Raw genomic sequence first — 12,127 nt, 5'->3', positions numbered from 1 at the left:
TAAACAGGAAACACCCAAAGAATAGGTATATTACAAGGATTGTATTTGGTGTCTTGTAGCCTCTCCTCTCCCTGGCAATGTTCATAAGTGTGTACATTTGACACTCCGTTTCTTTCGCACCTCTCCGGTCCATCTATACCATTCACCTCCGTTTCCATCCTTCTCTGCTGCGTGTCCAAGTCAATCTCACATCCCTCTGATTGGCTGGATTTGTTATTCCTGTTAAATGGACTGTGCGCCGATTGGCTGCGTTGGCCCCTTCGTCACGCGGCTAAAAGGGTTTTTTACTGGAGGTTTCTTCCTGTCAGCGACACATGTAGAACAAGCAGCTAACGGGACCCAGATAGCAGACCGGAGGACAGTCAATTATAGCCTCTATGCGAGCCGCGTTATTTCTTTTCCCTTTCCTTTAACAAAACACTCACTTCTCGGTCTGAAGGACATTACGGCATAGAGTAGACCTGTAATTACGTCTTGCAATGGACTCCTTTTGTTCCAGAAAAAACAAGAACACTATTGCAGCAACAGTAAAACGGGAACCATCCAGTGGAAATACTATCTGATAACTCCATTTGCTCGGCACGCCGCTTGTTGCCAGTGAATATCCGAGCTTGAGCTCTCACTGAGGTTCGCTGTCGCGCGGAGCTGGAGGCCGACCGCGCGCGTGTATCCGCTTTTTACCTGTACTTTTTGGGACTGTTATAGTCTACCTGTTTACCTGCCTAACCCTGCAAGTCATTAACTTTACAGCCATTACTCTCAAAAGAGACAAACGAGGTGGGTGTTTGTTGATATTACAGCTCTGTCGCATGGTTAAAATGTCTGTTTTTATTCTTTCTAGTTATAGCTAGTTTACACTGGAAACCAGCCTCGTAGGTTCTACTCATGTCTTTTTGGTCTTTCTTTTAAGAATGCTAGCAGTGATATTTGATAGACTGTGTTGTTATTCTTGTGACATTATCATTCTCCTCCTTCTCCTCTATTCACGCATTTACCCCTCAATAACGCGAATGTGATGCTACATTTCTTTTCTTTTCCATTAAAAAGTAGCAGCCAGCGGACAGGACCTTTTTAGCACATGTCTGCCTGATATGTTTTTTCTCTCTCTCTCTCTCTCTTTCTCTTTCTCTCTTTCTATTTCCATGACTTGGTCTCTGCGCCCAAATTGCCTGCCCGTGTAATTACTTGAGTTAGCCCATTTAAGTTAAAAGCCACCCCCCTCCTCTTCCCCTTCCCCTCCTGTCCCCTCCATCTCTCAACGAAAAAAAGAGAAAAGAAACTCCTCTCTGAATGAAACTTGACGATGGTCCGTCTTGTTTATCCAGGGAGTCACTTTCAGGTCGGCTTTTTGATTCATCTCCTTTTAGATTTAATCAGCACTAAGGTACTGTGGTTTGTCCCTAAGAGCCATCGCTAATGGGCTTACTGAATGCTTTTCTGTGTGCACCCCCCTCTCCCTCTCTCCCCAACTCTAATTAGCCTACCTGCCTTTCAACAAAGATTTGGCTTTATCCAGGCATGTAGTCTGCCTCACCAAATTGAAGAGGATTACATTTGAAAGAACCCACATTAATTTTGTGGGGTGAAACAAATGCCTGCATTGCATTAGATTAGAACACTTAGCATCATTACAGGAGAGTATATCAGGGCCATGTTGCCTATTAAGGTGCTGTTAAATGTTGGGTTTTAGTTGCAAGACCATCATCTTCATTTCTCAGGTCAAAAGGCCTGCAAGCACCAAGTGTTGGTAAACACAGAGCCAGCAAGCCTAACAGTTTCACATGTCAGTTTGAAGCTGTTCCAGCCTATTCATACAGTATTCCTTTGTGTTTTGCCCATAACCACAACCTCCCAGCTATTCAAACTGTAATAGAGTGAGAGATTGTGTAGTGAAGTATTGTGCTATTTAGAATTTCTTAGGACAGCTCAACAAAAGCCCATGCTGCATAAGTTCCTTTTGCTCCCGGGTTAACAGTTAGCAGACTTTTATCATGAGAGGTCCAATGAAGCAACAGCACAGGGATGAGACAGATCAAGGGCAGATTAGTTCGCTAAATGACTCGTGGCTCTCTTGTAGCAGAACAGGACTGTTTCCTTTATGAGATCTTGTTTTTTTGTACGATTTGCAGTGTGCAGCCTTTCAAAGACCACGTTGATGGAACAAGATTTTAAAGGGTCTGGAATTTTAAAATTGATAATTGATAAATTCACTTGTGGCGTACATGATCCTATTACCCTGTTGTATAGGGATCTTACACAGCCCTGTGACCCATCCCAGGTCCTGACCCAATTGTATACAAAACACTACTTGCCTAGTAAATGTATGAACAGCAGCTTTCTGGGTGCGGACTGTAAATATCGTCTCTTCTGTGTGTGTTTTTAGGGACAATGGTGAATCCCGGAGGAAGCAGCCAGCCCCCACCGGTGGGCACAGGTTCTCTGTCCTGGAAGCGGTGTGCAGGGTGCGGGGGCAAAATCGCAGACCGTTTCCTTCTTTACACCATGGACAGCTACTGGCACAGCCGATGCCTCAAGTGCTCCTGCTGCCAGGCCCAGCTGGGCGAAATAGGCACGTCGTGCTACACTAAAAGCGGCATGATCCTCTGTAGAAACGACTATATCAGGTGAGAAAAATACTTTGCATTATTTAGATTAGCACTCATTTTCTGGAGATTATCATTGGAATTATATGTTCGATAATCCATTTTACATTTTACATGAATTTATAAGAGAATTGTGTTTCTCAGAAACCAGACAAATGTACTTTAAAAAGTCCTGGAATATATTAAGAAACAATAGTAACAAAACAGACAAAAATGAGGCTAGTCATGCAATGTTCAGCAAGGTTGGGTGAGCATCAGCAAAACATGTGTCTGAAATTGTACTAACATCATCAGTGTTTATTAAAGTATCCTGGTAGAATGTCCCCGGTCAAACACACTGCTGGCATGTTGACAGAGCACAAAGCAAAAGAGTTGTTCTGCAGGCCATCTGCACGTCTGTCCTGTTTGCTGTTCATGGTCATATGAAGGACAGAAAATTGGTCGTGTAGGATTTATGTTTGCTGTGCGAGACACATGGGCAGTTATCGTGTCGGGCACAGATTATCGTTTTATTTTTGGTCTTTTTTTTTATGTAACAGAAAAACACCATTTAATTAGCAAAGAGAGCCTTTTTAAATATTCTAGTAGGTGTGCCAGACACCCAACCACAGCTTATTGATGACACACTCATTCTGGTAATGTAGAGCAGTCTGGTGTGACGGCACAAGGCACAGTTTACTGAAAGTTCAAATACTTTCTTGAATCACCCTGGGCTGCAAGAAAGGTATTGATTTCAACCCTGTTAATTAACTGTTTATTATAACACTTTTATATCAATGCAATATATCAAGTAGAATTTTCCTGATTTCACAAGTCAAAATGCATGTAAACCCGTGAATCTGCATTTGGATACAGTTAATTTCTTTTGCATTAATCTGAAACTCTGAATTGCAGTACAGTCAACATGAACATTCAACACTGCTATTTAAATCTGCACGGATAATTCAAAATCTAAAGTGTGCCTGTGCGCTCTCACTCACCCACCTCATAAAAAGGATGAGGAAGTCAATGGGGTACTTCATTCATTATGGGACTATAACGTAATTAAAATTGGAAGGGGGTAAAATGTGCATACACCTTTCCACTTGTAATGAGAGCATGCTCAGTGGAAGAGCTAAAACGCATATTATGGAACCACGAGATCTCTGTAGAGATAAAGATAGGAGTGGGGGAAAAACATCTGACAGTGAGTCTACACAATTAAATGCTTTAATTATAGTCCCCCTCCATTTCCTTTAGTCCTGATGGGTTTTATCTAATGAGATCTGGTCCCTGGCTTGTATCCGCTCCCAATGACGTGTCCGAAATGAATGAGAGCCACACTGCAAACAAAACATTTAATTAACCAAATTGGCTTTTGAGAGAGAGCAAGAGAGAAAGACAGATAGAGAAGAGGGATTATTGCAAAGGCCATTTGCCGCTGTTTTTTCCCCTCATCTTAAAGGGACAGACTCAATTTTGTAATAGACTGCTATACTGCCCAAACAACATACATTTTAATCTCCAAACTTATATTAATACAGCTGATAAGAAAATGCTCATCTGAAAGATCAGGAGTCGAATCACATCACAGCTATAATGGGATGTAAGCCTGTTCTGGGGTGATACCCATCTCCTATCAATCACGAAGGAATATACACACACATCACATGACAAGCACCATCTCTGTTTTTCATGCAGTGCTGCCACCAAAAGCTTTAATGTCAAACTCTAAGCCAAAGTTGCGTTTGCTGCGGGGATCATGTTGTTTTAAGCTCAGGGTGATATTATTTCTGTGGGCTGCTAGTAGAGGGAGAATTAATTTACTTGTGGCTGCTGGATTCAGGGAGAATGCTGTCCCCTTAATTGAATAAGCCTAGGTAATTAAATGGCACTTTTCCAATAGAACGTGTGAGGTAAATCTAATAGTTGGTTATTTAATATCACTTTGAAGTCGGCCCACTCAAGCACTATGACAGCACAAGAGAATGTGAACTATTAGGCCAGGAAAAAACCGGGATCTCAGAAATTAATTAAATCGCATGCAATTTAGGGGAAACGTTTATCTTGATTTGTCATAACAGAATTAATTCAAGGCCTTCAATTCACTTGGGGCCAGATCTGTTACTCTGAATTAACCAAGTGTAATTTGGCTGATCCCCCACCACCACCACCACCCACCACCCTTACACACACATCTCCCCATCCCCCTGTTCCCAAAACACATGCACATACACAACACAGATCCACGAGCGCCCTCCCTCATCCAAGCAATCTCCCCACCCCACCCCGGCCCCTCCACCCTTTTCTCTAATGCAGCTCTTGCCATTATGCAAAGCCCCGCTTCAGTATCAATATGGCCTAGTGCTTTTAAGGTGCTTTGGCTGCTGATGTAGAGAGGCATTTTTAATGGACTGTGTTGCAGAAATCATTGCTGTGGGGTAATTTTACCCTACTCAAAGGCCTTGGTGAATGAGGTCTGCATTTACCAGACAGCCTAGCAGCAGCAAGCCATGCTATATTTCACCTGGCAGTCAGTGCTGAAATGAAATCCAATAGTTGTTGCCTATATAGACAACAGACAGCTCCAAACGTTTTTGTTTTTTGTGTTATTTAATTTAATCAAACGTGTTGTTCGTACCAAAGTCAGAGAGACGGGGGGAGAAAAAAGATAAATCCAGTCAGCCAGCCAGAAACATAGTAAGAGCCACGGATTTTTTTTAGGAGGAAAAAAACTGAAACCAGATGTGTCACTGCAATTAAAGGGTCCCTTGGCCTTAATTATACTGACCTGGGGTGTCTACTTCACCTCAGCGCTGTAGGTCACTGGCAGCGGAGACCATTAGAGCCCAAGTTCAAACCGATATAGCAGCTTAATTTAGCTCCTAGAGACTTCGACTCCTTAAATCAAATACTATATCAAGAGCTATCCCCTTATAAAATAATTAACCTGGTATGAGTTCCACATTGGTGAAATAAAAAAGGCTGTGGTGAATACGTTCTGTAGTCTTTGTTTCGACACCTCTCAAAAGCATTCACGCCGAGGAAACTCCTTGAGGAATACAATTAAACATGAACACGAGGAACATATTTTCAATTTGAGCAAAGTTTGAATTTTCGAACGACTGGGCTTTGATATGCAGAAATGTCTTTGTGTGAGAGTGTAGTTTTGTTTCTCCACAGATTGCATGAGCACAGAGTCTTAAAGCGAGGCCTATATGTTCATTTCCACGATCATGCTTGTCCCAGTGAAAGCGCAGAATTGGCAGTGTTGTGACGACAGTCTCCAGTTAATTAGTTTCTGAAATTGAGTTTTGATGGAGCCATTCCAAATGATGCTAAGACAAAATTTGTTTCTGCCTAGGCTCTCTTATTGAAAACCATTTCTGTGTCCCTTTGCAAAGAGCTCTGGCTTGTTTGTTTGTCAATATATCTAACAACTGCTTGGGTTATGGTTGGGATAGTAGAAGCGTTTATTCCCTCGCTCCGTCTCAGCCTGAATTTGCTAAATACTTTTGGTAAAATTGTCCTCTAGAATGTCTAAACAGAAAAAGTGTCCTTCTTATAACACTTTCTCTTTCTTTTTCTTGTTAATTTCTTCTAAGCCAAACAAGTTTTATCTGATGCACACACACCAATGTTAACCACTCCCCCCTATCCCTTTCTTTTCCCATCCCTCTCTCCCCTTCTCTCTGGAGCATGTCAGATGCCGTGGTCTTATTTGATTGCTTAGGAAAAGTGCAGTGATAGAGCAAACACCCGGTGAGATATGATGACAAATGGGTCCAGATCCCAGTAAATTACTTTCTGCTCAAATCGAAATTTCATTCAGTTTGCTGCTCACCGAGATGAAGTAATCTAAATTGTGGACTCAGAAGGAAGATAGAAGGGAAGCTGGAGCAAGCATTTCATTATCAAGAGGCAGAGGGGGAGAGAGGGAGAGAGAGAGAAGGTTAGGGACGAAAGAGATGAGCAGAAGCAAATCTAAAGTGTTGACACCATGATTGAAAAGGTTAACCCATGCACATTATATATCAACCCGAGTAGCTACTGGTTTCTAATGGAAACACGGCACTGACAGAGCATTCACAGGAGTCCTAATGGCAAAAGCACTACATCTGCGCCTGGATGTACAATCAAATCCTCTTAGGTCCTGATTGCTTATGTTCCAGGTTATTATTAGGTTGCAAAAAAATGTGCACCAAAAGTAATATGCAGTTTCAGTGCTAGATGCTTGTGGAGTGCGAGAGGATTAATTTCTCTGTCGATATTGTGATGATTTTGTATTTCTTCATTCTGTTGCTCTCCTGTCTTTTTTTTCCTCTCCTGTATGTTTTCCCTTCAAGTTAGAAATGGAGCCGGGGCACACTGAACTTTGCACTGAACTTTTTCATTCAGTCACATACTCAACAGACACAAGTGTGGATGCCACTGTCCATTACACACGGCTAAATCTGTGACCATGCCTACAGTGGTTTCATAGTAACACCTGCTCTTCTCCTACTTCCTTTTTCCTCAGGCTATTTGGAAACAGTGGAGCTTGCAGCGCTTGTGGTCAGTCTATCCCAGCCAGTGAACTGGTGATGAGGGCGCAGGGCAACGTGTACCACCTCAAGGTAATCTCAAGTTTCCTCTATGAAGTATTAAACTGGACGTAACAATGCTGCGCTTGTTGTTATTTGGTAATCGCAAACTAACTTTAAAGATGCATACCACCCCCCTATTGTATCGGAGTGTTTAGATACTGCGCTCGTTAAGTCAATGAAAGCCAATCTGTCTTCATATAGAGTGCTGCAGGGGGGACAGCCTTGTGTAGGCCAGCCCAGGAAGTTAGCATTGCCATGGTTTCCTCAACAACAGCCACTAGGACATTTTGGATTATTGCAGAAAATAAGCTCTATGTTCACCTTTTGTACAACAAGTTAATCTTCACCAACGAACACCACCTTTATTATTTTTGATTATGATTGAAGTAAAAAGCTAACGTTAGGCTATAAACAAACTCCACCACGGTCGCATGACTTCACGTTAGCGCATGATGACCTTTAGAAGTCTCAATGAGCCACTTGTTAGCGATTGCCTTTATTAAGACACGTTAAAGCTTCAAAAATCACACGTGCTGTATTTACTGACATATTTTATGTCTTAGAACAAAACGTTAAATCTTGTGTTTACAGCAGATCTTATTTCAGGCATCTAACCAAAACCATAATCATTGTATTTGTAGCAGCTATAACAGGTAGGAAAAGGAAGAGATTGCTGAAGGGTTAAAACAATTAGTTCATTGTAATCACCATCTATTTATATATTTGATTAATCTTAATCTTTTTAAGCAAAAATGCCAAACTTTAGCTCACTACAGCTTCCTGATTGTGGGAAATGGTACTCTTCTTTGTATAATCTCTGATAGTAAATGAAATACTTTGGGTTTTGGACAAAACAAGGCCTCTGATAAAATCTAATTGAGTTTAAGACAATTGTGATTGCCATTTTTCATTATTTTCTGACAGTTTATAGACCAAACTATTAATCAGAATTCTCTAAATTGCTGTTTATTAGTTGTACCTGTATTTTCCTCCTTTAACCACCACTGCACACACAGTTGTGCAGAAATGCATATATGTCTGCTTTCACAAGGTGTTATTACATAATAGGATTGAGCACTGGGGCCTGCTTGTGAACACTTGTCTTTGTGCCCCCCCCTCCCTGCAGTGTTTCACATGTTCCACCTGCCGGAACCGGCTCGTCCCAGGAGATCGGTTCCACTACATCAACGGCAGCCTGTTCTGCGAACACGACAGACCCACAGCACTCATCAACGGCCATTTGAGTTCACTGCAGACAAACCCACTACTGCCCGACCAGAAGGTAAGACCCCCCCCCCCCCCACACACACACACCCGCACTTCTCTCTGCACCAGTGACACATGACGCGGGAATGTCTGATGATGGAGAGTGCTCCAGAGCTCTTTGTGCTCTCATTTCAGAGTATTAAAATAGGCAGAAGGCTCATAACTTCAAAGTAAAGGACAAGTCAGTAAAAGCTCGCCATCAGTCAGCTGGAGTCATTAGCAGGAAAAAAAAAAACATCTGTAATTGTCTCGGCGACATTTTTCACTCTGTTTACATTGATGTCGTTGATTCAACTTCCACTGCGAGGCACGCTGCAGATACTAAATCTTACAGAGCAGAGATGAATTTTATTTTTAGACAGCCAATGGATTTTTCCATCATTCTTGTTGGAGGACTCAGAAAATCTGTATTAACCGTCGGCACAAAACATGTGAAAATGATTTTATTTTTTACTGCTGTTCTCACACTCGGTTTGTTGTGAGTAGATACATATTTAACTCCTCTTGAATTTGTTTGTTGCTCGATCCCGAACCGTGCTGAAAAATGACCCACTAGGCCATTAATACCGAGTGTTAAAAACAGCATTTGACTACCATATCAACGAGGCTGGGATCACCTGGGCTAAGTTATTCCTCCAAGGCCAGAAATATGTATCCGGGGCCCCGAGGTTGAACACAGACAGCAAGCTGCAGCAGCCAGTATATCATGAAAGCTGTCATCATGGCTTTCCCTGATTTCATCTTGATGCCTCCAGTGAAAGCAAAACAGAAGGCCTAATCATATACGAAGGATAACTTCATTCTTCAGGATAGCTTCATTCTGCCCGCAGGAGATATAATCATTTTTGCCTCACAACAAGGAGCTTTATTGATACCTTGTCTGCACACACAGCACACAGAGAGATATGGGGGGTGTTTGGAGTGTGTCAGAGTCTGACTGAAAGAGGAATTATATTGTTGGGAGCATGCATTTCACCTTGAGTGGTTTTGTGAGTAGAGGAGAGGTAGAACTCCATTAAGCCCCCCCACTCCCCTCCCTCCCACCACGTCACAGGCCTTTTAAGGGCTTGTCACTTCTACAAATCAGCTCTTAGAGCTCTTAGAGCTCCTCACATTTAAATTGAAAGCCGTTGCATTATCTAGCTTAATTTCAAATGTCTGTTTAAGTCCTTACACCCCCCCCCCCATGTCTCTTGTAGCATGGCTGGTGTAGTAAATATGAGGCCTCATTGTTTATTTATGTGCTAACATCAATTGTAGTGAAAACTGCTGAATTATTGATGCTAAAATGCAATCTGAATATTGGCTGCGGTGCTTTAATTATAGCAGAGAGAGAATTATTAAATAAACAGAGACACATCGCTCAGTGGGAACAGTCTCAGGATGCTTTTGTTATCTCCGTGAGTGAAATAAGGAGTTAGCCCGCTGCTGCAGCACTTTATCACACAAACATGCTCATTTCTTTTGCTAAAACAGAATTTGGACGGCCTGAAATAACACAGACTCCCAGTACGATAACAGCTCTTCAAAATCAATACACCATGTATCCTCAACATGGACTGGATATAGAAACACAGGCTGGTTTAGCAGAGAGAAAATGAAGCAGTCACGGCTCATACTGAAACACGGGGGTTATCTACTGACCGTTGTTTTGATTATGTGCGATTTTGCCGTGACATAATTGGTGTTGTCCACATCTATGGCGTGGGACATTTGATGCTCATTTATTAAGCTTTCTTCCTAGCTTCTTCCTAATCTCTTTGTTCAGAACAGACAAATTACCTCTCTCACACAGAGCTGCTTTGACCCAGGGGAGCGAGACCCTCCCAGCGTCAGTCACTTTAATTAGCCCCCAAGTAGGAGTTTGCAATTACTAATAGACTGAAGCCCTCCTAGTGATTTGAGGGATGAAGGGAAAAGTAAATCGCCCCTAAGAATCATAAAGAAGAAAAAAAAATGTTTCTGTTTCACAGGACTGAACACCTCCTGCAGTGATGTCGGAGCGCGGTTATAATTATACCAAAGAGAATCGTGTCATGGATGCACTTTTAAGTTAATGCAAAGTAAATGTGGCACCAGATGGGTTTCAAAGCCTGGCTGATCAATAAATTAAACACTGGTTTTCTACCAGTTGATTTATCAGGGTGAAACATTCATGGCATTTTGTGAACTCGTACTCTTAATGACGGTGCACATTTTTTAAATGTTTTATCTTTTATCTCTCACTATTCAGGTGTGTTAGGCGGGAGCCGTGCAGGAAGCAGGATGTGTGCCTTCATTTTAGCCCTTACTCATCGTCACCCGAGACAGCGTGGATCAGCAGCACCCCAGCCTTTTAGCTGTGCTCCCAGGCCCTTTGCCCCAAAAGGAATCCTCTACCCATCTTACCAGTTACCTGACTTTTATTTCTGCAACCCATACCCAAAGCTCAGCCTTCAACCTTGGCTTTTCCCCAAATATGGGTGTATACTTGCACTTAATGCACCTGAATCGGGACGCTGAGGACTCCATGACCTTGGAATTTAAAAAAAAAAGGAGACTGATGAGAATCCATGGGGACTCTTCAGGAAGAGAAAATGAAATACAACACACAAGAGGATGTTGTGACTGAAGCGAAGGGAAGAGAAAAAGACTAATGATGTGAAAGAGATGCAGGCTTTTCAACTCTGCATATTTGTTTAAAGACATTTTGGGGGAAAACCTGGGACTTTTTTCATTTTTCCTCTCTTCCTTTTCTATCCTGATTTCCCAACAACATGGTGTTTCCACTTTATATATTTTAAGTGTTGTCAAAGGGGAATGTGTTTTTTTTTTCCTTTTGGTGGTATATATAGAAAAAGACGGGGTTTAAAAAAAAAATCTGTGTTTTTTTGTGGAAAACAAATCATGAACACTCTTGGTGTATTTGTAAAACTACCATGTATGTACAGTATGCATGTAAATGTCGTTGTCCAGGCGTGGCTACAGTACAACTGACTCTCCGCACTCCGGTCCTCCCTCCTCCCTCCTCCCTCCCCCCCTCCTCCCCTCCAACCTCAACCCTCCCCCCCTCCCCTCCAACCTCAACCCATGGCAAACGGAAGAAATGTGATCATAGTCAGTAATGTAGAGATCATCACCAACATATAAATGCTGAATGAAAGAGAAATTTATTTGTGATATTTTCCGAGACATTTGCTCCAGTATGGTGTATTTAATTAATAAAAATATTGAAGATTTAAAAGCCTCCTTAAATTAATTTTAAAGCCTCCGATTTTCTCAATTTGGGTTTTTAGATTTTGAAAGTATTAGCGCTGAGAGCTCACACACTTGGCATTGTGATGGAATGTTGTCTTTAGTCCCTTGTTTTTTACCAATGAAGCATTTCAGTCTTTATATCTGAATGACATAATTACTATAAGTTAAATTCATCAAGTGCCCAAGAATGTATCTTTCGTGCAAAAGCCTGATTTTAATGGACGACTTGTTTGCCTTACCATTGAAAATGCACTCAATTTCCAGCCTAGCAATCATCAAGGTGCATGATGAGTGTCTAACGGAAAATGGATAAACATGTATCCTCTCTCTGTTCAAATGACCGTTTGCTATTCATCACTATAATACCTGACAGAAATGGAAGAAAATGTCTCTTTGAAGATTCAATTACTGCAGAGAGGGAGAGAGGTGTCTCTCTTTGGCAGGCACAAATTGAAT

At 41.8% G+C, this 12,127-nt stretch overlaps 1 protein-coding gene across 1 annotated transcript; it reads left to right on the top strand.

The window, feature by feature from the left end:
* The first annotated feature begins 320 nt into the window (after positions 1–320).
* On the top strand, positions 321–11,657 carry lmo4b (LIM domain only 4b). Its single transcript, XM_029430466.1, has 5 exons — positions 321–777; positions 2,384–2,624; positions 7,102–7,198; positions 8,295–8,450; positions 10,668–11,657. Exons 2-5 carry the CDS (start codon positions 2,389–2,391, stop codon positions 10,674–10,676), a joined length of 498 nt encoding a protein of 165 aa, XP_029286326.1. The 5' UTR covers positions 321–777; positions 2,384–2,388; the 3' UTR covers positions 10,677–11,657.
* The last annotated feature ends 470 nt before the right edge of the window (positions 11,658–12,127 follow it).

Source organism: Cottoperca gobio, chromosome 4, assembly GCF_900634415.1.
Source record: "Cottoperca gobio chromosome 4, fCotGob3.1, whole genome shotgun sequence".
NCBI classification, from domain to species: Eukaryota; Metazoa; Chordata; class Actinopteri; order Perciformes; family Bovichtidae; genus Cottoperca; species Cottoperca gobio.
The sequence above is the reverse complement of the archived record's forward strand: the minus strand, read 5'-3'. Positions and strand labels throughout refer to the sequence as shown.